This window comes from Nuphar pumila, chromosome 17 (assembly GCF_984573655.1).
Source record: "Nuphar pumila chromosome 17, dmNupPumi1.hap1.1, whole genome shotgun sequence".
In the NCBI taxonomy this organism is placed as follows: domain Eukaryota; kingdom Viridiplantae; phylum Streptophyta; class Magnoliopsida; order Nymphaeales; family Nymphaeaceae; genus Nuphar; species Nuphar pumila.
The window spans coordinates 63,355,138-63,382,647 of record NC_143265.1 but is presented as its reverse complement, the minus strand read 5'-3'; the positions used below and the strand labels follow the sequence as shown (position 1 = coordinate 63,382,647).

General features: G+C 35.1%; 1 protein-coding gene across 2 annotated transcripts in view; it reads right to left on the bottom strand.

The window, feature by feature from the left end:
- LOC149812043 (Rubisco methyltransferase family protein) overlaps nucleotides 1–23,076 on the bottom strand; it is a 59,555-nt gene extending 36,479 nt beyond the window's left edge. For both annotated transcript variants that reach the window (XM_089993936.1, XM_089993937.1), the window contains exons 1-3: nucleotides 22,706–23,076; nucleotides 20,137–20,303; nucleotides 19,538–19,837 (exon numbers count right to left, since the gene is read on the bottom strand). In XM_089993936.1, the coding sequence (XP_089850062.1) occupies nucleotides 19,538–19,837; nucleotides 20,137–20,303; nucleotides 22,706–23,057 (819 nt within the window). In that variant the 5' untranslated portion in view covers nucleotides 23,058–23,076. The remainder of the gene's footprint in view (nucleotides 1–19,537; nucleotides 19,838–20,136; nucleotides 20,304–22,705) is intronic.
- Between the last annotated feature and the right edge of the window lie 4,434 nt (nucleotides 23,077–27,510).

The window sequence follows — 27,510 nt, the reverse complement described above, 5'->3', positions numbered from 1 at the left end:
ATGCTTGCTTCAGACCATAGATAGCTCTTTTTAACCTGCACACATGAGTTTTACAATTTTGTTCTTGATACCCAGGGGGTTGCTCCATGTATACTTCCTCATTTAAGTCCCCATGTAAGAATGCATTTTTTACATCAAGCTGACTCAACTTTCATCCATGTTCAACAGCCAGGGAAATAATAATTCGGATTGTTCCCATTCTTACAACCGGACTAAAGGTCTCATCATAGTCTTGTCTTGCTTCTTGAGTGAATCCTTTTGCCACAAGCCTTGCCTTGTACCGTTCAATAGTTCCATCTGGCTTGTGCTTTATTTTGTAGACCCATTTACATCCAACAACATTTTTGTCAGGTGGTTTGGGAACAACTTCCCAGGTTCCACATTCATGCAAGGCTTGCATTTCATCATTCATGCCCACTTGATAGAAGTGGTTGCCTGGTAGTACATAGTGGGCTCTTCTTCCTTATTGAGAGCAGTTAAGAAGAGTTGAAAATCCAATGAGAAGTTGTTATAGCTGACCCACCTGTCAATGGGATGTCGTATGCGGTTTGATTTTCTGACCTCAAGAGTACGAGAATGAGTCGGATTGTCGTCTGAGACATGATCTGAATGGCTTGATGTTGTCGGTCTCTGTCTAGAATAGACAATACCTTTGTATCTGTCTGGTACTTCTTCTGTATTCTGTGATCCCGACGTCCCAGTGTCTTCAAAACTCTCTTCTTCTTGCTGCACACAATCTGAGGAGCATGCTTCATTGGAGTCAACAAAAAGTTCTGAACTCAACCACGGATAGTAAACTTCAGTTGGCATATTCGTTGCATTAGCTCCGTCATCAAAATTTTGTTCATCAAAGACAATATTTCTTGAGATTCTGATACATTTGTTGATGGGATCATAACACCTATATCCTTTGTAGTCATCTGCATATCCCACAAACCTACATTTCTAGGCTGTCCTGAAACTTGTTTCTCAGAGACTGATCAATATGCACATAGCAAACACAACCAAAGACACGCAAATCATGATAACTAGGATGAGCTCCAAAAAGACAGTGATAAGGAGACTTATTTTCCAGAACAACCATGGGCAGCCTATTTATCACATACACGGCAGAATGAAAGGCTTTTGTCCATAGGTTGATAGGGAGATGACTGTCATAAAGCATACTCATGGCACTTTCAACAATATGTTTATGTTTTCATTCAGCAATCCCATTTTGTTGAGGGGTGTGGGGCAGGACACCCTTCTTCCTATTCCATTATTTCGAAGAAATAAAATCACGGGATGAGAATTCTCCACCTCCATCACATTGGAAAAAATGAATGGACTCAGAAAATTGATTTTTGACCAAGGAAAGAAAATTTTGAAACAAAGAGAAGACTTCCGTCTTATTCTTTATGAAATATATCCAAGTGTATCGAGAATAACTATTAACAAAGATTAGATAGTATCTGCTCCCAGATCCAGAGACAATTGGGGGGAGGGGGGATCCCATACATCAGAACAAATAATCTCAAAAGGTTTTGAAGCTCTCTTATTGATGGAATGGAAAGGCAATACATGACTCTTACATGAAAGACAACTGGAACACTTATGACTGCTCTCATTCCCATTAAGACTTTCTTTTGGAATGAGATTATTAGAAACAAGTTTCTTAATGAAATGACTCCCACAATGTCCTAACCGACTATGCCATAAGAACGGCTTATTACATTCAGAAATACTAAAAACATTGGCAGAAGAAGATGAACACGACTCTAACGAAGGCTTCGAATTCAGATGGACAGGGCGGACAGCATGACATGGAGCTTCTTCAAAGACATACATATTGCCTCGTCTTTTTCCTTCAGCGAATGTTTCCCTCGTGCGTAGGTCCTTGACCTGCACAGAGAAGGGAGTAAATATCAACTGAAGCATTATTATCATCAATAAGCTTGGAGACAGAGACAATGTTTTTCTTAATGTCAGGAGCATGAAGAACATCAGAAAGAGTAAGAGTGGAATATGACATGGGAATGACAGTTTTTCCAACATGAGTAACAGGATGGTGGAATCCATCTCCAGTAACAATCTTACTTTTTCCAAAATAAGGAATAGGATTAGAAATCTTACTTGCATCACCTGTTGCATGAGTCGCTGCTCCTGAGTCAACAAACCAAGTGCCTTCATCACTCTGTTTCAATTTCAACTCTGACAAGGCAGATATTAGTAGATCTTTTATCTCTCCACTATCTCTGGTATTTGTGAGCTTTCTTTTCGTTTCTGTCTGTGGGCCCTTTCCTTTATTCTCTGGATTGTGCCAACAATTCGCCTTGATATGCCCCTTTTTGTTACAAAAGAAGCAAGTGGGGACGTTTCTTGATCCCTGCGCATGGGCAAACATATTTGAAGTGGGAAGCAGACCACGCCCTCCGTATCCATTTCGCCCTTGTCCTCCTCGTCCTCGTCCTCTACCATAAGTCACTCCTGTGGCAAAAACTTCTTGAGAATTTATGTGGATGTGAGTTTCTTCAGAGAATCCCTTCAGAGTCATTTCATACTGAATCAATTTCGCCCGTAACGCATCGAAGGAAGGAAGAGCAGGAAGGCACAATAGTGAAGTGACTATCATATTGTAGTCAGATCCCAATCCACTCAGAGTTTGTTGCACCATGTCGTTGTCGCTTACGGCACATCCTATAACTGCAAGCTGATCTGTGATGGTATTTATTTTGTTCAAATATTCCATGATGGTCATGGATTCTTTTCTTAACAACTGAAATTCCCTTTTAAGGAAAACCATCCTTGCTTGAGAAACCTGCGAATACGTCTGAACCAATCACTCCCAGAGTTGTAGCGTTGTACAATTGTCGGGAATGGCAACTAGAACTTCTTGAGACAGGGTTGAGGTGATGTATGCAACAACTAATTGATCTTTCCTTTCCCAATTGAGAAATTCTACATTTTTGACATACACAATCGAACTCACCCCTTGATCATCTTTCTCTTCTCTCGGGACAAATTCTGGTGGAACAAGAGTGGTTTCGTCCAGGTGACCTAAGAGACCTTGACTCCTTATAAAATGAATAATTTGTCTCTTCCAAATCAAGAAATTTGAGGTATTCAACTTTTCAGAGACGAGTTGGTTGAGGAAGCTTGAAGAAAGATTTGATTGAGAGTGATAAGGGTCCATTTGAAAAGAAACAACGAGAATGTCGACCAGAGTGTTCACAAAAAGTTCAGCCTTTTTTTTTTTTGGAATATAGAATCGTAGGTTGTCGGATGCAAGGAACTCAGTTTCTGAACCTTTTCTATGCAGTCCAGAAACTGAGATTGATGAGATGAAGGATGCCTTCACATGTTAAAAGAACCCCCTTTTTTTTTATAAGAATAGAAATAGATAATCAAATGATAAGTTTCACAGTATAGCAGTAAAGAATCATAAAAAAAAAATCGAATGTGCAACGACAGACTTAGAGGAGATTAGGTAAGGCAGATCAAGAAAAGAAATTAAGGAGAGATTCGGTGTTTCACGTGAATCAGTTACCCACAGTCTGTGTTCACGTAAACGTGAATCGCGGATTCACCAAAAAATGAAACCCACGTGAATAGAGGTCACATGGATCACGGTTTCACCAAGGGAAGAAACCCACGTGAGGTGTGGGTACACAGTAGATTTCAGAAAGAGGGGAGGAAATGGGGAAGAACAAAAGAAAAACCCACGTGAGGTGTGGGTACACAGTAGATTTCAGAAAGAGGGGAAACGGGGAAGAACAAAAGAAAAAGGGGAAAGAGGGAATAGAGAAAAAAAAGGGAGAAGGGGAAAGAAGAACCTCGATTTTCCGAACTTCGCTCTTGCCGGAATCCTTCTCAGCCTCAGTCGGATCTACGCTCTAATACCATGAAAGTTTTTCACCTGTAGAGAAAAGAGAGAGAGGAAGAGAGAGAGAGACGAAGAAAAAACGCAAGTTTTTTGCTGTTACGCTTTCTGTTTTTCTCGTCACTTAAAATCGTGACCTAAAAGATGTTTTATAATGTTACAACACAGTGATATGGATCCGGGTCTAGTGTATCCAGACCCGATAGTCTAAGTGAGTTATAATACATAACTATGGATATGTTACATGGTTGTACACAATCCATGGATCGACGTGGATCTTCTATGTTGGAACCTTGAGAGTATTTTTCTAAGGCACTCATGGGAACTTGTTGACCACGCCTAACATAGGTTTGGATGGGTCTATCACTTTCATTTTCAACATTGTTAAGAGGAATATCCTCTAGATCATTCAACAAATCATTAGAGATTTCCTCTTCTTGAGGAGTCACATCTTCTTGAGAGAGAAGATCAAATAAGAAAGCATATTCGCTTTCGTCAATATCTTTAATTTTCTCAAAACGATTTTCATTTTCTAAAAAGGTTACATCTTTAGATACATATAGTTTGTTATTTTTAAGGTCGAAGCATCTAAAACCCTTTTGATTTTCTCCATATCCTAAGAAAGTACATTCAATAGCTTTAGGAGATAATTTATCTCTTTTATGTGTAAGGACAAAACATTTACACCCAAAAATTCTTAATCTATTGAAATCGGGTGTTCTTTCAAATAATTTTTCATATGAAGATGTATTTTGTAAGGATGAAGATATCATTCTATTTATCAAGTAAGTTGAAGTTAAAGCGGCTTCAGCCCAATAACTTTTTGGAATTTCTTTGGAAATAAAAAGTGTCCTAGTGGTTTCCAAAATGTGTCTATGCTTTCTTTCGGCTAGACCATTTTGTTGAGGAGTCCTATGACATGATCTTTGATGACAAATTTCATTTGTTTCCAAACAATTTTGAAATTCATTTGATAGATACTCTCCACCCGAATCGGATCTAAGAATAGAGATATTACTTGAAAATTGATTTTTGACTATTATATGAAATTTCTTTAAGAAGTCAAAGACTTCAGATTTTAAATTGAGAAAATAGATTCACACATATCTAGTGTAGTGATCAATAAAAGTAACATGATAGGAGTATCCTCCTTTCGATATGACCGGAGAAGGGCCCAAAACATCCGAATGGACTAACTCAAAAGGTCTTTTGGACACAAGTTCTATTTAGAAAAGGAGTGGATTTCATTTTTTCCAAAATACAATTCTTGCAAACAAAATGTTTCTCATTACAAAATTTCTTTCCAAAAGGAAAGGAGTACATTTTTGAGAAACTTTGATGTCCAAGTCTTTGGTGCCAAGTTTCAATGTTTTTATCTTGGACATGATTACAAAAAGAGTTAGTGAAAAGTTTCAAGTTGCTCATGTAATAGAGATCTCCCCTCCTCCTATGGCCTTGCCCAATCTGCTTTCCAGACCAAAGATCCTGTATAGAGCAGTCCTTAGTTGAGAAGGAGATTTCACATCCATGATCACATATTTGAGAAACAGAAATGAGATTTAAATTGAGGAAACACTCTTACGTTTGGCATAAAGAAATCTTTGAAAAAATTTAAAGTTCCAAAACTTTTTACTTGTAAAGATGTACCATCGGCAGTTGAAACATAAGAGTTTTTAGAGTTATTACATAAATCGGAAAGCCCATTTTTAAGAGGGGTCATATGAAAGAAAGCTCCTGAATCAAGAATCCAAGAAAACATACCTGGAGGAGAAGAAAAAGCTATGGCGGCACCCGAAGTTGATTGCGATTTGAGTAGAATTTGAAGTGCTTCCGATAGTTGAGCAAGAGAGAAGGACTCCTTCCCTTTGATAGTCTCCTCCTTTTAAGTAATTTCTTCAACGGAAGTAACCTTACTTTTTGGTGCTTCATTTAGCTTAGGGCAATTAGGTCTTATATTACCCGGTTCTTGGCAATGATGGCAAATGACTTTTCTATAGTTGCCATTATAGTTATTTTGCCGCCCAAAGTGTGGAGGCTTATAGGCTTTCACATGATTGTCGGGTTTAGACACGGCCAAAACTTCATCTCCTCTCTTAATCGTGCCAAGACGAGTTTCTTCTTGGCATATTTCGGCTATGGCATCTTCCAAAGGAAGATGCTTAGATCTATGAAGTAAGGAAGATCTAACTTGTTCACATTCGGGCCTAAGCCCATGTAGAAATTGGAAAAAGTGTTCTTTTTTCATTTGTTCTTTTCTTAGTTCCACATATTCACTAGAAACCCACTTTGGTTCTAGTAGATATAACTCATCCCATAAGGGTCCAAGGGTGCTAAAGTAATCTCTTACACTCATTTCTCCTTGCTTAATAGTCCAAATTTTTTCTTGGAGAAAGAATTGACGAGCAAGGTCTTTTTGAGTATACATACATTTCATAAAGAACCATGCTTCATTTGTCATCCGAAATTTAGCAATGTTGGCGTAAATTTTAAGCTCCACATTGTTCATAAACCAAGCAAGAATTTTTGCATGCTTGCTTTCCCGATCTTCCACTTTAGATTGGTGATCTTCAATGGCCTTCATGCGAGCATTTCCTTTAAGAGCTTTTTCTTGATCACCATCCATCTTGGTGAGTTGGAGTTGCGGTTCCAGAATAGTGCCCATGACGTATCCCCAAAGCTTTTTACCCTTGAGGTTATTCTCTATGGCGGTGGCCCATATCATGTAGTTTGAACCATTAAGTTTGAAGGAGAGATCAATCTTTTGTTCTCCTTCCATTTTAAACTCAAGAAGACAAACCAAGAAAGAGAAATACAATATGAAAAATATAACTAGTCAACTAGCTATATCACGAATCAAGAGCATACACTTAGGCTCTAATACCATGTAATGAAATATGCGGAAATAAAAACAATGTCCATCAATGGACATTCACATATAGAAAGCAAAGAACAAGTCCAAAAAAGACATGCACAAAAGCCAACAATGGCTTGCAAACATAAATTCTTATAAATGCAAGAAAAGGGCTTCAAGAAGCCATACATTACAAAGGGGGAGACCCAACTTATTTATAAGCAAGGAGGAATGAGGGAGAGGGAGAAAAGTAAGAGAGAGAGAGACCATATTGGGAGGCCCAACAAGGTGTCGTTGTGACCGTTGAGAGCCCAATGACTCTTAGTTGGGACCCCCAATGTGAATGCATTAAATGCATTTTAGAAAAAAGAAAACAAAAAATAAAAGAAAGAAAAAGGAAAATAAGAAAAACAAAAACAAAAATAAAAAAGACTATAATGCCCCTATTGGGCAGAATTACAAGAATACCCTTATCGGGTATGATTGAATATATATATATATATATATATATATATATATATATTGATTCCATGTATTTTAACAATTATTACTGATATCATTTAAGGAATCATCACAAATAAACTCTTCTTGTGGCAAGAGACTCACGCCGGGTATATATTTGTATGGGCTTATCAATAATATCATTATTTCTTATAGATGATTCCACATTCTCATCAATTAAATGCACATCATCATCACCATTTTCATTATCATTCAAGGTATTATCACCGATATCATTTAAGGAATCATCAGAAGAAGTAAACTCTTCTTATGGCAAGAGACCAAATAGAAAAGTATAATCTACTTCATTGTTTTTCATGGTTTTCTCAAAACCATTTTCATTTTCCAAAAAAGTTACATCTTTATAAACATATAGTTTGTTACTTTAGAGTCAAAATATTTATATCCTTTTTTGTTTTCTCCATAACCCATGAATACACATTCAATGGCTTTTGGAGATAATTTATCTCTTTTATGTAAGATTACAAAACACTTACAACCAAAAATTCGCAACCGCTTGAAATCGGGTGCTCTTTCAAATAATTTTTCATAAGGAGATGCATTTTACAAGAATGGTAAAACCATTCTATTTATCAAATATGTTGATGTTAGAGCGGCCTCGGCCCAAAAACCTTTTGGAATATCTTTAAAAATAAGTAGTATCTTAGTGGTTTCTATAATATGTTTTCTTTCGACTAATCCATTTTGTTGAGGAGTTCTAGGACATGACTTTCGATGACAAATCTAGTTTTGTTCTACATAATTTTGAAACTCATTTAATAAGTATTCACCACCCAAATCAGATCTAAGAATAGAAATGTTGCTTTGAAATTGATTTTTGACAATCATATGGAATTTCTTAAAGAAAGAGAACACATTGGATTTGAAATTAAGTAGATTCATACATATCTAGTGAAATCATTAATAAAGGTAATATAATATAAATATTCTCCTTTTGATACGACTGAAGAAGGTCCCCAAACATCCGAATACACTAATTCAAAAGGACTCTTAGAGACAAAAGTTCTATTAGAAAAATGAATGGATTTTATCTTTCAAAAGATATAATCTTTGCAAACTAAATCTTTTTCATTACAAAATGTTTCTCCAAAAGGCAAAAGATACATCTTTAAGTAGCTTCGGTGTCCAAGTCTTTTATGCAAAGTTTCAATATCCTTATCTTGGACATAATTACAAAAAGAATTTGGAGGAAGATTTAAATAATTCATGAAGTAGAGATCTCTCCTCATTTGACCTTTCTCAATCTACTTCCTGGACTGGAGATCCTGCACTGAGCAAACACTTAAATGAGAAGGAGATTTCACATCCATGATCGAAAATTTGTGAAACGGAAAGGCGGTTTAAATTTAATTGAGGAACCCTAACTTTTGGCACAAAAAAACTTTGAACAGGATTTCAGGTTTCAATACTTTTAATTTGCAAAGATGTTTCATCGACAGTTGAAACATAAGAAGTTTTTGAGTTAATGCATAAATCGGATAAACCATTCTCATAAGGTGTCATATGAAAGGAGGCCCCCCGAATCAAGGATCCAAGAAGACATACCTGGATAAGAAGATGAGGCTATCGCGGCACCCGATGTAGATGAAGATTTGATAACAATTAAAGTGCCTCTGATAATTGAGTAAGTGAAAACGAATCTCTTACTTTAATTGGTTATTCTTTCCTTGGTGTGGTTTCTTCAACGAACGCCACTTTGTTCTTGAGGGTCGTATATGACCCGGTTTATGACAATGATGACAAATAGCCTTCTTGTAGCCACCATTATAGCTATTTTGCCTCCCAAAATATGGAGGCTTATAAGTTTTCACATGATTGTCGGGTTTGGACACGGCTAACACTTCATCTCATCCTTTTATCATACCAAGACGAGTCTCTTCTTGGCATATTTCGGCAATGGTGTTTTCCAAGGAAAGAGGCTTAGATCTATGAAAAAGATAATATCTAACTTGTTTATATTTGAACCTAAGCTCATGTAAGAATTGAAAAAAATGTTTTCTTTCTATTTGTTCCCATCTTAGTTCAACATCTTCACTGACGACCCACTTGAGTTCAAAAAAAATAATTCATCTCATAAGGGACTAAGTATTAAAGTAATCACGGACACTCATGTCCCCTTATTTGATAGTACATATTTTTTCTTGTAGAAAGAATTGTCTTGCAAGGTCCTTTTATGTACACATACCTTTCATAAACAACCATGTCTCATTAGCATGGCAAAACTTAGCAATGTTGGCATATATTTTGAATTCACCATTTTTCATAAACCATGCAAGAATTTTTGCATCTTTACTTTCCCAATCTTCTATCTTGGATTGATGGTCTTCAATAGCTTTTATGTGAGCATTTCCTTAAGATGCTTTTTCTTGACCTCCTTCCAACTTAGTGAGTTTGAGCTGAAGTTCTGGAATAGAGCCCATCACATATCTCCAAAGCTTCTTGCCTTTAAGGTTAATTTTCATGACGGATACCCATATCATGTAGTTGGTACCATTCAACTTGAAAGAGAGATCAATCTTTTGCTCATTCTCCATTTTGGCTTAGTAGAAAGGAAAAGAACGATTATGGAAGAACACGGAAGAGCCCCTTCACTTGAGTTACCGCAAGTACCACGATCTTTCAATGGTCACTTTTCAAGAAACTAAGAGCACTATGGCTTTGATACCATGTAATGAAGTATGCGAAATTACGATAACAAAGTGCAAAAGCACATATAAGTCCAAGAGTGGATAATTACAAAGGCACAATACAAGGACAAAAGTGCATAAGCAAAAGTCTACTATGGGGCAATACAAAGAGCCAACAAAGGATAACACCAACAAGTAAAAGAATAAGATATTATTAATAATATGCTTAAAAAGCATTGAATAATATAGGAGGAACACCTTCCCTATTTACATACAACAATAACGAAGGAGGCCATTGGGAGCACCCTTCATAGAGACGTTGGGGCCCCAACGACTCTATGGAGTGGGGCCCCCAATGGTAAGGAAAAAACAAAAAACAAAAGAAAAAGGAAAAAAAGATCAGAAAATAAAGAAAAGGAAAATACAGTTGTTTCTAATAAACAGCTATAATTACATGTGAAAAGACAAATGCCTCTGCCAGAATGATTTTCTTTTTTGGTTCATATCGCCGACCCCAATTGTTTTGGGATGAAGGCGTAGTTGTTGTATATATATATATATATATATATATATATATATATATATATATATATATATATATATATATATATATATATATATATATATATATATATTTTAACAACCATGTCCAACTCGTGCCATCCATAACATGCCCTCTAAATGGTGTCTCATTTTGACATAACCAGGGGCAGAGTTTGCACTGGTATTTCCATCCCAATAAGAAATATGCAGCACGATCCACATAAATGTTACTATTGAACCTTGGTCAAATATCCAGTAATTGTTCCGATGTCTTGAGCACAAATGGTACTTCAGATTCAACCAATTTGGGCCTGTGCAACAAATTTCAAAAACAAAGCTGTGATATTTTGAGGGATGTACGAAACCCCAATAAAATCACAATGTACTGAAGATGTCACAGTTTTACTATTATATATGAGCACAAAGAAAATTTATCACGATATATTTGAGTTAATCAGCAATATTTGTTCTTTATTTATTTAATTTGTCTACATTTGGTGAGATTTTTTTCAATAAAGAAAACAACAAATTTGAAAATCTTCCAAGAATATTTATTTAAGAGAAACGGATTATGAACTTGATTTAGATTGAGTCATGTAAGACTAGGTCAACTATTTCATAGCCAAATTCATGTTAGGTGGTTATAGATTAGAAGATTTTCTCATTAAGTTTTTTGATACGAATGAGCTGAGAACTATGTAGTCAAAAGTGCTAGGTGATGCCTACTCGGTGGACCCCTAAAAAGCCTAGTTAGAGACTAGGCGGGACTAGGCAGATTAGTTGGTACCTTAATTAAAAAAATATAAACATATAAAAAATATGCAAATGAAATGCTAAAATTAGTAACAAACATGTATGCAACATAAAATCAATCAACAATAAGCAATTGACTAAAAAAAAACATGTCGAACATTACAAAACCTGCCCAAGTATTAAAAACAATTGAATAAGCAAACAACTATCAACAATTGCGAGATAATTTAAAAATAATCTAAATTCTTAAAACAAAGTGCTAAAACTAACAGCAAACATGTATCCTACATAAAATTAATCAACAACAAATGCATGAAGCATAACATATTGCTATCGTCACGTATAGTAAACATGTTATATTACAAAACTTGCCCAAATATTATTAAGACTAACAACAAAGATGTATCCAACATAAAATTAATCAATAAATGCACAAAGTACAAAATATCACTACCGTGAAGCATAGCTGCATAGTAAACCTATTATATTACAAAACCTGACAAAAAATTAAGACACATCTACATACATAAACAAACACACAACAATTCAATGTCACATCTACATAAACAAACACACAACAAATTAATTTAAAAAAAAAAACAAAAAATGCACATAAAAAGTTGCAGGGTACCAATTTTCCCGACTAGGTGCCTAGATTTTCCTTCGACTCGCCCGACTAGGCGCCTAGTCGGCGCCTTTGACTACATAGGCTGAGAATTTCTCATTAAGCTTGTGGTTTTAAATTTGTCAGGTTAGATCTTCCTCTCAATGAATTTTTCCAAGCATAACTTGATTCATGGTAGTAATTGGCTGATCATGCCCGTTTAAAGTAGCTGGAAAAAAAATTAAGGTTTTAAGTTCAAATTGGCTCCCAAGCAACATTGCAATGTCTTGATTCAAGTTTAATTTGATCCATAATGAAATCAAATAACATCTGGATCAAGTTAAATAGGTTTTGACAAGGTCTTCATTTTGGCTGACTCGCAATACGATAAGTCTCTATTTGGGAGCCAGAGATGGGAGGGGAGATGGTATTTAATGAGGGTTTAATTAATACCATCTACAAGTGTTGGGGAACCCTGTTTTAGGAGAAAAGAATGGTGTTAAGAGTAGAGAAAGGGGTGGAGATAGGTCATTTTCAACATCCTCATAAGGATGTAGTTGACAACTCCAGCCTCTATCTCCCATTTTCTTCTCCACTCCCATCACCTCTCTCATCCCTCTCCAACACTGGCTCAGACAGCTCCAGTTCTTAAATTGTATGGATCTGAGCCTATTCTCTTTGGACAGAGCTATGTCACATGGGTACAGGTGCGGGTACGGAGGATACTACACGGCAGTTTCAAAAAATGCAGGTACGGGGATACGGATATATATATATAGTTTGGATTTGGATCAGGTGTGGATTGATATTAAGGTCCATATCAAAGATTTATAATAAAAAATCCTGAATACAAAGGTTTTTATGTTAAATGATTACGGGGTTGATTTGAAATTTTTGGAATGGGGGAGAGGGGGATTAAGTTTTTTTGTTTAAGTGAGTTGGGGGTGGTGGACACGTAAGGGAGAGAGGACAAAAAGGGGTCTCTCTCTCTCTCTCTCTCTCTCTCTCTCTCTCTCTCTCTCTCTCTCTCTCTCTCTCTCTCTCTCTCTCATTCGAGAAGGTGATGCAGAGAAGATGAAGAAGAAGAAGGGTACTTTCTCTCTCCTTATTCTTCGTCCTCTTTCTCTTCGTCTTTCTTCTTCCTTGTCTCGCTTTTTTTCTTCTTTTTCTCCTTTTCCTTTCTTCTTCTTCTTCTTCTTCTTCTTCTTCTTCTTTCTTTCTTTTCTTCTTTCCCCTTGCACTTTGACCGACTATCAAATAAATAAAAAGTTTGATATTTGGGTGGGGTCCTGATGGACCCGACCTGATCCAGTACGTACCCATGCCACACCTGGTACACGTACTCGTGTCCAGGCATGTCGACACGGGTTCATGGGCCTTCCAGTCATGTCCTTGTAACATAGGGATAGAGTTATTTCATAGTCCACCATATAAAATTTCTAGCATCATTCCTTGCAAATAGTTACATCTCCTTGTGTCCATGCTATACTCTCCATATGTATCAGTACTTCCACAGTTTTGCTTGCACTTAGGATACAAATTTCAAAGAAAAGTTTTTTTTCATTGATTTCATCTGTTTGTTACCTTGCTTTAAATTTGTTTGGTTAGACTCCGTGGAGTAAATTTGATCCTTTTATGCAAAATTCACCTGTGAATTGAAAAGATTCACAGCTTCAGGAGTCGCTAATGGTGATAAATAGGGTGTAGGAAATGTTAGAAAGTGACTTTGAATACTTTAGGTTCGATAATGAACCCATACACATGCACATTAAGTGCGAATATACCCACTCAAGGGAACAACACAAGCACATCATGTGCTAATACATAACCCCATAAAAGGGGTAAATATGACATAAAGTCATAAGTTGAATATTATTGAAGAAATAAGAAGAAGAGGGTAAAAAACCCTACACAATGGAGCATAAGCTCCTCCAAAGAGTAAGGAAATACAAGGGGGAGACCTCTATTTATAACACAAGAGAGGAGCCACAAAGGGGGCTCCCAAAGGAGTCGTTGGGAGCCTCCCTAGGTGGCGCAAACCCAAAAAAAGGAGAAAAATAAAAAAAGAAAATATAAAATTAAATTACAAACATATTCCAAATGGAATATGCGTAAAACTGTGAAATGTCTAAACTACCCCTATGCCTATAAATAGAGAAATATATATTTTATATATATAATTAGGATAATACATATGCATATATACAGTATATGAATATGTACTATCCTTTATATATATAAAATATATATAATATTACAAAGGTTAAATGATACATTTTAACACCCCCCTCAAACTTTGCGTGGGGGAACGAAAAGATTGAAGAAAGCAAGAGGAAGAATCTCAAGGCTTCAAGAGCCTTCAGTCTGAATGCCATTGAAAATGCAAATGTCTTCCTCCAACGTCTTTAACGATGAGCACCTTCCATGATCTATCCAAGGTACTTCATTTTTCACTTATCTTCAAGATCCTGTGAAACAACAACAAAGAACAAGTAAAAAATATCTTTGCACTTTACTCAAATTGAACATTCCTAACAAGGTGCAAAATTATATTTATGCAAGATCACATGATAAAATAATTACTTTAGCATAAGGAAAATTTAGAAAAATCAAGATTTCAAAATTATATATCATGTTAAATGGTGAGCAGAAGCAAATTATGCGGAAATGAATTGCAAGAATGCATAATGCATTCATAAGGTCCAACATTTGACAAACATAACCCCATAATAGGGAATAACACAATGGTCCTCTAAGGGACACCACAGTAAGCCTACGAAGATGCATAAGTTACATATGTTTTATTGAATGAGATCCTAAAAGACCATAAAGAGCATATGCATATATTATCATGAAATGAATTAATACTTAAAGGAATCATTAATGAACATGCTTCAAACATGTAATGAAGTGCCAAACAAGAGAAACGAAGTCTCCAAGCATACTTTAGACAAAATAAACACAAGAGTTCACAAGGTTTTAAATCCATTTACGAGGCAAAACGAAGAGTGTTATTTGAGTAGAGAATCTTACCCATTTAGGAAAGTCTCACTCAATTGACAAAAACACATTTTGCATACAAAAGTGGCCAAAGAACCATAAGCACTTAATATATAGATTAAATGCCAAAAAATCAACTTGATTTTAAAATATGCATATCAAAAATATGATTCACTTGAATATCTTAAAACAAAGTCATGAATGAAATTTTGCAAATTTCAACAATAGTTCATCCATTACAAACCACTACCTCATTAGTCCTCCAAAACTCATAAATCAAGTGTATAAGCTACTAGATCAAGAATATAAATATAATGCCATTAAAGGCCAAAGACACACACAAAGGTGTGCAAAAGAACCTCTTGTCTACATATAATAATACTTGAAATGAGTGCATCTACGACAAGAACAAGAGAATACACGCCAACATGGACCAAAAGCATCTCTTGTCTACGTAAAAATACACTCAAAACCAAGTATGTTCAGCTACTAGAACAAGAGTAACAAGCCAACCATGGGCTAAAACACAATACATCTCTTGTCTACATAAGATGGCACTTGAAATGAGTGAAATAAGACAACCATGGGCATACATCTCAGCGACTAGAACAAGGACACAAACGTCAACATGGACTAAAATCACACACCATGGTGTGAATCAACGTGCCTTGTCTACATAAAATAACACTCAAGACAAGTGTGTTCAGCTACTAGACCAAGAGAGCAAAAACCAACAAAGGGCTACCAACACACGAAGGTGTAATAAAATTCTTGTCTACATATGATGACACTTAGATAAGGGGCATAAAAGGAGAAGACTTTTGAGGCAATAAAACTTGTAATGACAAATATATAAATAAAACCTTGAAACAATATTCTTCAAAAAAAGAATACCCATAACAAAATCATTTTGAAATAAAATGTGTGAATATACACACACCAAGAACACTTGTGCACAAAAGCACAAAACATAAATGTGCAAATGCACTCATATGATTCATAAACAATAAAAGGTTGGGTAATAACCCCAAAACCTTGATTTTAATATACCTTAAAACATTTAAGGTTTTAAACATCATATATCCATCACATTTATATATAAATAAGAGCATCCATAAGATCAATGGCCAACATTAAACTAGTAGCACACTCATATACCAAATCATTCTAAAGTCCCAAGGTGCCCATAACTCACCTCAACCACCATCTATAATATGGTAAGTGGACAAACTAAAATGACATAACAATGAGTGACACACTCATAATTAGAGATCATATACCAAATCATTCTAGAGTCCTAAGGTGCTCATAACTCACCTCAATCACCATCTATAATATAGCAAGTGGACAATCTAGAATGATATAACACGAGGTGCCCATAACTCACCTCAACAAACATCTCTAATAAAACAATAATAAGGCCAAACAAGTGATGCATTAAATAACATGTGATGGGCAAATATAAATGCCACAAAAAGGCAATAAACACTTTAAGAATCATTTTTCAAAGAAAAGAGGACCGATTAAAAATTGAATCAAAGGTCCAATATAATCAATCACAATAATATGCTTTACAACAAAAATTTTGCATAAATCTGAATTATGCTTAATCTTCAAAAGAAGTCATTTATACAAAAAAGACTTATTATGCAACTAACACAATTTATGAAATATTAAGCAACATCATGCGTAAAAACTGATTTGGAAAAAGTCAAAAACAAGCCTCAACTATGATAGATATAAAGTGCAATCAATTGCACACCAAATGATAATAGATACACTTTTATGCAATGCAAGATTTTTAAATGACAATAATCTTGAATGAGCAAATAACAAACTTAGGCCAATATAGGCATTCATAAAGATGGTGAAGTTTGAAAATCTTATGAAATCCACTATTGTAACTTAAAAAATGATGCTCACAACCAATCTTCTCACAACAACCATGAAATCTTCATAAAAGAGTATATACTCACAAGAAGATTATAAGGACCGAAAGGTTCCTTAAAGAGAGCTCAAAAAACACACAAAATTCCCAAAGAAGGGGAAAACTCCACTAAAGTGGGAGAAATCCCAACAAAGAAGAATAATAGATTTATTAAAAAACCTTATGATAAAGTAAGATTGTACTATGGCATAAATCTATAAAATTAAACATTTATCGAGGAAAAATTCAAAACTCTTAAGTTTTATCAAAAAACATGACTTAATAGATTATTACCAACTCCTAATGCAATAAGTACGCAACAAACATTAGTGAAGACCATAAATTTTATAATGAGACAAGCTCTTTAAATCAAATTGAAAAATCTTTTAAGAGTATAAAGATGCAAAGAAAATCGCCATATTCCATTAAGACTATTTTAAAACTTAATTCAACCGGAAAAAAAAAACCTTCTTAATTAAATGTTGCTCATATAAAAAGGACACATTAGGAAAGTGAATCAAAACTTATTAAGAAATTTTTCATATATGTCAAGCATTTTTCAAAAAAAACTACACCTCACAAACATTTTAATCTTAACATACCTTTCTTTAAAGACTTACCATTCATATAAAAGGTATTCTTATAAACAAAGTTAGGTTTAAAATATAAATTCAAAGCTCCAATGGTCATAAATTTTTACCGACTCATTAAATCAAGTTTTGAGCAATCATATATCTAATTTTTCGCCAAACAAGTTATCATTTAAAAATTTTCAAAGAAAAACATACGAAAAAAGTATGTATACGAAAAAGATTCAATAGAGTATCAAGTAACTCAAATTTTTATAAAAAGACATAATGACAAAGAGTACACATAAAAAAACATATTAAATTCTTCATACAATACTTAAAAAAATAGAATGCATACCGAATAACTTTAAGAAAGAAAAGAGAGAGAAATGAATACTTCACCATTTTTCTTTAAAAATTTCTTGAATACTACGTTTCCCGATGCACCAAAGAGCAACTCGATCTCAACCGAGCTCTGATACCATGTTAGAAAGTGACTTTGAATACTTTAGGTTTGATAATGAACCCATACACATGCACATTAAGTGCGAATATACCCACTCAAGGGAACAACACAAGCACATCATGTGCTAATACATAAACCCATAAAAGGGGTAAATATGACATAAAGTCATAAGTTGAATATTATTGAAGAAATAAGAAGAAGAGGGTAAAAAACCCTATACAATGGAGCATAAGTTCCTCCAAGGAGTAAGGAAATACAAGGAGACCTCTATTTATAACACAAGAGAGGAGCCACAAAGGGGGCTCCCAAAGGAGTCGTTGGGAGCCCCCAACGGTCACATTTGTGACCGTTGGGGGCTCCCCAGTGACTCTTTGGGGAGCCTCCCTAGGTGGCGCAAACCCAAAAAAAGGAGAAAAATAAAAAAAGAAAATATAAAATTAAATTACAAACATATTCCGAATGGAATATGCGTAAAACTGTGAAATGTCTAAACTACCTCTATGCCTATAAATAGTAAAATATATATTTTATATATATAATTAGGATAATACATATGCATATATACAGTATATGAATATGTATTATCCTTTATATATATAAAATATATATAATATTACAAAGGTTGAATGATACATTTTAACAGGAAAGCCATCTTTCAGAGGATTCATCAAGAAAACTTTGTAGTTTATACGGCTTAAATCTAGATTCATATTGAACAAATTTCATAGGCAAAATGAAACTCCCAAACTAAAACTAATTAAATCACATTTTTACCTAATCCTAAGTGCACACTGATTTGAAGCAATGTGTAGAATGCCCAAAATACCCTAAAAATAATGGTTTTCTCGCCATTTCTCCTTGAGATGCCCTTTGATGTCTTAAATACCACAATCTTAAGCAACAAGAGATAACCATCTTATATCCCAAATGGTTCTTCAAAATTGAGCTGTGCCACACAGTTTCTCAAACATAGTGTTGTGTTCCCAGATAAAATGAAACTCAAATTTTAGTCGCATAATTTTCTACTAAGTTCTCTTCTCCTTGCACAAGCATGAAATAAACAGTGAATTTCATATCTAAGGCTTTCACCATACCCGAGGATTCATTGATTTTGTTAATGTTAATCATGCATGGCTGTTTAAAAGTGGTTTCATCAGGATTAATTTAACAAAATAAATGTAGCATATGGGACAGGGTTTCGAAGACAGAAACTTGCACTTGTGTCCATGAAAACAAGTCTATGCAGAATATTACATGTGAAACTGTAGATTATAATTCTCAACAAAGTGATACTCCAACTCAGTGGACAAAAATCCTAGTGATGGTTGAAAGCTCATCCCAAAGTTATCAAGAAATAGTGGGAAAATAAATAAACACAGAGAAGGAACTCTTCAAATATAGTACTCCAATATAGAAATAGCTCATGGAAAATTGAGGTGAATCCATTATCAATTTATCCATAACATTCAAGCATCTAAAAGATGCATCTCAAAGCTAGAGATGCAAGCTGAAGATACGGATAGATTCAGAAAAGGAAAATTCAAAAAATCACTTTTTATATATATTAGGTCATAGAATAAAATCTTTTGTTTTGGAGAAGAGTATAAGGTAGGCTAAAATAGCCATAAACACTAGTATGAGGAAAAACCAACTTAAACTTTTTTCTCAAAGAGCAAAAAAAGGAAAAAAGATTAAAGATAAAAAATGATTTAGCAGGTCTATGAGTATGATCATAAAGTATATGATTTAATGATATCGTGAACCACGGAACAAAAACCAAACAGCAAAAAAGTGAAGGATTAAAGATGAAGCACACCTTAACTATTACTTCTGGACTTTTTACATCTTGCTCCTGAATAATTTCAGCATTAGGTTGAAAGCTATGGTTGCACATATCAATAAGAGGAAGAAGCATTGGCATGTCGCTTTTTGTGCCACTTGCCAGAGTTTTACCATGTAACCGAAATGCCCTAGTTGAAACAGCAGACATCGCCCAGCCAAGAGAAGATGAATCAACATCTTGACCTCTGAAAGGATGGTTCTTGGATGCCACATTTTCAAGTGTATGCTTGACTTCCAGGTCAAAATCAAGTAGAAAGCGACATCTTTTGTTGACCTAAGTCAGATACCATGTAAGTTAGAAGAAAATAAAGGAACTTGCCTTTCTATGTGCAATTCACATACATTAACAACTGGTCCACAAATATTTTGGCAGAAAATTCCTTGAATTCTGAATTTTATACAAAATAAATAAGGGAAATAATCATTTCTCTAAACTGCAATGAGTTGTGAAATACCATAATTATCCTTGAAGAATTACAGAAATGTGGCCAACAAGGAACTATAATCCAGCATATCATGAACAAATTCAATTGTATTTGCATAAGTGAGGCCACGATAACATATTCCATATACCTGGTGAATAATGGGAGCATAATGCAGGTTCTTTATATCATCCCCTAAGAGGAAAATAGGTGTGCTAAATGCTTCTGGCAAATTACTAATGTACGGCCACCAGAATGATCCCACAGTTGCTCTTTCTTGAAGAAGTCTTAATCCCAATTTCATTGCCCAGAGTTCCTCTGACAGACGCTCCAAACATCATCAAAAATTCAATCCAACGTAACTTGCAAAATATAGCCATTATCAAAGCTAGATATCAAGAATTCAGCATGCTACTAATAAGAAATGGGAGAAAATGGAACATTACAGTCAAGAGCAAAGCAGTGCCCAACTAATGTCTTTCATGTTGGATTCATGATGATCTTGCACTACAGGATCACACCATTTTTCAAGCTTAATTAGCTGTTTTTGTATTGAATTCACAATCACGTTATGTTTTGACATTTTGCTTAAGTGAAAAAACAAGTGTTTGTTAACCAGTCTTCTATGAGCCTTCTTGAACTAGAAGGTAGCAAGCATCTATCTATCCATGTGTATTAGATCCAATAAATAATATACAATTAAGTATGATCTACTTTTTAATTTTTAGGCAACCATCTTAGTTGTTCTCAGTCTAAAAATTGGCAAGGGATGAGGCATTTTTAGAACAGATCATTCAAACACAAAAGTATAGGATTCATTAGAGAGAAACATTAATGTTTCCGCCAATAACATTTACATTGACAACCACTTATGTACCTGTAATTAGTGATATAAAATATGCAAAAAACAATAAAGTTCAAAAGATTCCACACTCAAAATATATCAACATTATGCCAAAGGAATAAGGAATGTAGTGTATCTTAAATTGAATTATGAATGTAATTTTGAAATTATAAATATCAATAAATGAAGCTGCTTTTATGTAATTCAGAAACAGAAAGCAGGACTGTAGCACTGGCTGAATAACAAGACAATCTCAAAAGGCGAAGAATAAATAACAAGTCAGACCATAAACAAGAATGGAATCCAAGTGTTTTTATGCAATACTCAGAGAGTTAAAGAACATAAACTTATTCCCTTCCATTTAAAAGTGTTTGAAAGGGAAAAGAAAAGGACAACATCAACAACAAAGTGAAAGTTACTCGACAAATATATAAATAGTGAGAAATAATCAACTAATAGAAATTCAAAAGACCATTATGACAAGAAGAAGCAATTATAGGAGAATAAGAACATATCTCATAAAATTTGATAATTTACAATTATGTCAGCAACAAGTTATTATCTAGATTGTTTAGTTGCATGTTACCCACCAAGCCATTCAAATCATGTCCATGGTCTTGCTTCAAATCCCAAACGGTCATAGTGTTTTGTATATATCATGTGATGATCTAATAAAGAAAAGAATCTTTACATCACAAGGAGCAATTACAAAAGCATGGGAATATAACATGGGGCATCAGTAGATGCAAATACACACTAAAGGCATCAAGCTATGTTCTAAGGCATGTTAAAACCATAGATAACCTTTTCCAGACAAACAATTTCTATTTGAGGATTGCCCTGCAAGAACCACAATGGTTGTTCAATGTATACTACTTCAAATAGATCACCACATAAGAAGGTAACCAATTAATTACCTAAATTTAATTAGGAGTGAAACAATAATGCCTCTCATTATTTTGATTTGACTCTTTTGCTTCAAAAAGTATGTATGTGTTCTGGCCACCTAAAAAGCAATAATCTCCCCTTATATCAGCCAAAGGACAGAAATTGGCTAGTTAACTTTCAAAGAGGTGGAAATCAAGCAGGCAATTTCCCTAATGCCAAAAGATAAGGCCCTCGATTCCCAACTGTTTTCTTTTAGAAATATTTGGATTTACGTAAGGCCAACCTTTTCATGATGTTTAAAGAATTCTTTAAGAGTTTGGCTTAGGTGCTGAAAAAATCCACATTAGTCCTTATCCCTGAAGACACTATGGCTTCATCTTGTACACGTATTAGAACCCAACAAAATTTTTAATCGGTGGTCTAGCGATAAGCTCTCCAATGTCGCATTCAAAGTGCATGCATGTATTTGTTTATAACCTCTACCTATCGAGGATGAAATCCTATTGGATTGATATTCCACATATTCTTTTCTTCATGAGGTGCAGCAGAAAATGTCATAAAGCTTGCCGACTTTTTAAGAGGATGTCATGCCCTGGAAGGCCTGACAATGGTTTCAACATTCACACGGCCAGGTTCTAAAATTTCTGCCTTTACAGCACTTGATGCAGTCAAAGAGCAACATTAGATTCATGAATGCCTTCATTATATGATTGGACAAATGCTGAAATTTTTTACTGCATAACCATATTTGAATCTTCACCAGCGCAACCAGTTGTGATTGGTGTATAGCAGGTTCAACTATGTCCAAGTTGCTGTCTTTCTCATGTAAGTGCAAGAATAAAAACTAACACTTTGCTGCTTCTAGAGAACTACCAATGAGCTTCCACTTATTAGCAGAAATGCGTACCTTTTACTGAACACTTGTTACTCGTTAAGAAGAAGATGCATATTTTTTCACAAATAAAGAAGCATCCGATGAAGAGCTTACCAGGTACTTTTGAAGCAAGTTGGATGAGAAGAGAGTGTGACCCATCATGGAGGAACTCGAGAGGGTCGAAGGAGAGAGGAAGATGGCTGGGGAGACGAATGAGATCACACCCACTTGGGATTTCCTCAGAAGCAACCAAATTCAAGCCAGCAGAAGAATCACCACCACCAATCCTCAGACTCTGGTGCACGAAACCCCCTTCCCTTCTGACCCAACTCATCAGATCAAGTGGGCAGGGAACGAGACGAGAAGAGAGTGATGCAGAGATGGTGGTGAGCTTGCGAGATCCAAAATGTGGGGCAATGGTGCCCACTACCACCACCATCTTTGTAGCGCCTAAAATAACCACCATCTCCTGTTGTCATTCATCGAAGAGAAGACGGTTGCTTTATCCGTTCTTATAAGAGAGAGAGAGAGAGAGAGAGAGAGAGAGGACAACAGCAGACGAAGACTCGACTGGGTCTTTGACTAGACCTCGAGTGGGCAGCACGGTTCGGAAATGAACCAGAACGACTATAGTTCAACCCCCGTCAGGGGGAGGGTGTCGTGTGTTCTCCCCCCCAAGACGCACTGTTTGCTACAGTGCATGTTCGGAGTCCCAATGAGCACCACATATATTAGCACGTGGGGCTCATATCCCCGTGTATATCGGCATTACTTAGCATCAGAGTCACACTATTGTTGCAAAGACTTAAGTACCCTTTCTCGCCATTCTCACCATGAAACGACGGTTTGAGAAAAAAATAAAAAAGTCCTCCATCCAGGAAAGGGAGGATGATCTTAGCTCTTCAAAAAGTACAAATGTTTCGTTTTTACCCTAAGCAGTAAACTCCTATGCTGCCAGTGAATCACCCTTTGACGATGCACCATCTGCTGTAACAGGAACTCATTTTGACGACACACTATTTACCGCCGTTTGCTGTCATCGGAGCAGCCTTTGACGTCGTCTCGAGTCCAGGTTCCCGCCTTCGTTTTTAGATTGTGTTACAACACATTGTTGCCTTCTCGTTCCTGCCTTGTCTTACAAAACATTCTCGGGTTTGTTCCTACTTCGTGGAGATAACTATAAATCGATCAACTGGTTCGATCATTGGTAGGCGTCATAGGGGGATTTGTCGGCCATCTCTTTTTATAGGCTTCTCTTCTTTTTCGTTTTTGTTAGGCAGCATGAAAAAAGCAATGACGCACAAACATTCCAACAAGTGTCATTAAGGCATAGTGAGTACATTTTCATGTCATCATGATATTGTTAAAGAACGTATGTCATTGTGAGTGTCATTAAGGCGTTGTTTTGTTATTGCAGGTGGATCTTTTTTTTTCAATGGTTGGAAAATTAAAGATATTTGTAAGACGCTAGGACATATTGACAACAATGCTTGTTTACAGATGCGAGGAAGGGCATCTACTCCAGCTGGTATCGTCCATTCACTCAGTATATGCAATGTATCATAAATTACGATTTTAGTAACATACTACCGATTTGTGAGATATTATTTTCTTTGTTAATATCGATTTGTAAGCTATTATGCTAAATTTTTGTATCGATTTGTATTATATTTTGCGATATGTATATCGATTTGTAAGATATTATGTGTTTTGTATTGTCGATTTGTAAGCTATTATGCTAAATTGTCATATCGATTTGTAATATATTATGCGATATGTATATCGATTTGTAATATATTATGCGATATGTATATCGATTTGTAAGATATTATGTGTTTTCTAGTATCGATTTGTAAGATATTTGTAGAAAGAATTTTAAAACATGTGTATGCAAAAATACATTGTTGCGCGCTTGCGGTAGCGATTTTTGTATTCAAATTGCTGCTCATTTAGCGATTTCTATTAAAATCGCTTCGCAGCATCGTAGATATAATTAAGTTGTCACTTGAATCGCTATCATCAACACACATATACGACAAATCATTTCTTTTATTGGCATGGTAAATAACAACCCGATGCATAGTATAAGCAAATAACAAATCATTGTTGCTTTTATATTGTGATTCATTCAATCATTTCTTTGACTTGCTTAACCTTATCGGTATATGTTGTTATATGCATCTTGAATAAATCATAGTAAATGTATGCGCTGGCTAACGCAGATTGATATCTTGCTTATGACAGTGGTGAGCTTATCATCTGATTGCAGTAAAGATGATTTATCTCAATCATTGGAAAGTTATGGAGAAGTGAACATTTGTACTAATGACACACCTGAAAAAGTGAACATGTGCACTAATGATGCACATGATAAGAAGGGTGCAGGCATTGGATTCACTCTTGACTTGAATGTTCCAGCAGAAGAATTGCAATTCGATAATGAGGAAGACGATTATAACAGTACACTTGATAAAGGTGCAGGCACTAGGAATGTATAGCATGATATCGATTTATGTTTTATACAAAAATAATATTTTAGTAACTACGACAACTATATAGCTTTGTTTGTCTCTATGAACGATATCGATATCTAATGTCGCGATTTACTCATATCGGTTTGCAACTGTTACTTAAATCGATTTGTAAATCGTTATAGAACATATCGTTGACATAGACAAAGTCCGTAAAAGCAAATCGCGATAGGACAAATCGCTTCCGCTTTATGTCCATGGTTGTACATGTCGTGATCGGACACTTTCTCTATGAAAAATAATTCATGATATATTATAAAAAGAATTATATAATCATAGAATGTTACGTTACATAATGAATTATAATTTATTGCAAGTCAATCGGTGTCAAGCAATTCGTGATAGCATGTAGCCTTCATACATATAAATCGTAATTTACATTGTAAATCATTGTGTAAATCACGATAGGAATACCATAAAAGCAAATCATAATTTCCACTGTACACAACGTAATCGCTTTTACGATTTTCATTAATGAAGGTTGAATATTTCAACAATCTCTTTATAAAAGAGTCGATATATGATAAAATAAGGGGTAAAGACGCGTATAGTATTTATTGTTGCGTTGCTTTGAATATACATGACGAAATCGTATATAGTCTGTTTGAAACAAATATGCACGTGTTAACTTACATACTCGTGGCATAAGTAAATATACAACTGATAGTGGTTTCATACGTACAAAATTACTGATAGTATTTTCTTCTGCAAATTCATCTTGCAGCCGGTTGATGTTATCTTTGAGCTCTTTGTAGAGTTTTTGGGCACCTTTTTTTGTGGATGTTTCACTGACATTAGCAGAATATTCAATAAATGATATTGCAATTTCATTCTACAGTACACAACATAAATCGAATATATGTCATAAAAGAGACAAATTTTGAAGAAACTCATCATGAGGTTTAGTCAAAGCCCGTAAAAGCAAATTGTGATTGGACAAATCTTTTCTGCTTTATGCATGTGGCTATACACATCGTGATTGGATACTTCATCTATGAAAAACAATTCTCGATCTGTTATAGAAAGAATTATATAATCAAAGGATGTTACGTTACATAATGAATTATAATTGGTTGCAAGTCAATCAGTATCAAATAAATCGTGATAGCACGTAGCCTTCATATATACAAATCGTTTCAACCTTTTATCAATCATTATGTAAATCACAATAGTAAGACCATAAAAGCAAATTATGATTTTTATTATACATAATACTAATCGCTTTTATGATTTTCATTTATAAAGGCCAAACTTTACAACGATTTGTTTAGTGGCATTAGTATTTTACGCTTGTTAAAAAAAAGAATACATTGTCCAGGCCTAAAACCCGTTGTCCAGGTTGTCCATCATCACCGACCCGACCCGTTTTTCAGGTCTAAAACCCTAATATATTTAACCTCTCTTCTTTTCTTTGATATACTTCATGAAAAATATGCTACAGTCGTGCGGGCTCCATCTGCTCTGCCCCTTTCGTCAGCTCTATTGCGAAGCTTTATGCACTAGCCTGCAGGCATGAATGCATGTGAAGCCTTATATGTGCTCAACCTAAATGCTTGCAAGGAGACCACGACTGTGGCGTATTTATCATAAAGTATATTGAAGTTTACGCATGATACAACAATGACAAATATGTTATAATTGTGTGGTCCCATCTTCTCTGTCTGTAGAAACATATCGATGGTGATGGGATCCCATACATTCTGCAGCTTTATCAGTTCTGCCTCGAAGCTTTCTGTACTATCAGTGTTTTCTTCTGCAAATTCATCTTGCAGCCGCTTGATGTTATCTTGGAGCTCTTTGCTGAGTTTTCGGGCACCTTTTTTTGTGGATGTTTCACTGACATTAGCAGAATATTCAATAAACGATCTATCGCATTATATTGCAATTCCTTTCTACAGTATACAAAACAAATCGAATATACAACATAAAATAGACAAATTTTGAAGAAACTCGTAACGCGGTTTAGAAAATATATGCTTGATTCACTGTCAGTAGCCGTGTAGTTATCGAAGTCTCCTTCCTCACCATCGATACCCCCATTGCAATGAAGCAGGTTATATGTTAAGCTCACGAACACATCGTTTATGAAGGAAACATCAGTTTGTTTGTTTCTTACTCTCGAAGCAAAGTAAAGCAACAACCTCCTGAACTTGTGTGATGTGTCATTCATTTATAAAAGAAACATCATTTTACATACTGTTTCTTTTCAAAAATCGTGTGGAAAGTATATAATTGTATAAACAAATAAATTATATTGCACATTGATTAAAAAACATATATTGCAAATATTGCTTTCATATCTAAATTAGAACCAAAGAATATCAATGAGGCATGTGATGATGAATTTTGGATTTTGGCCATGTCTGAAGAACTTAACCAATTTACTAG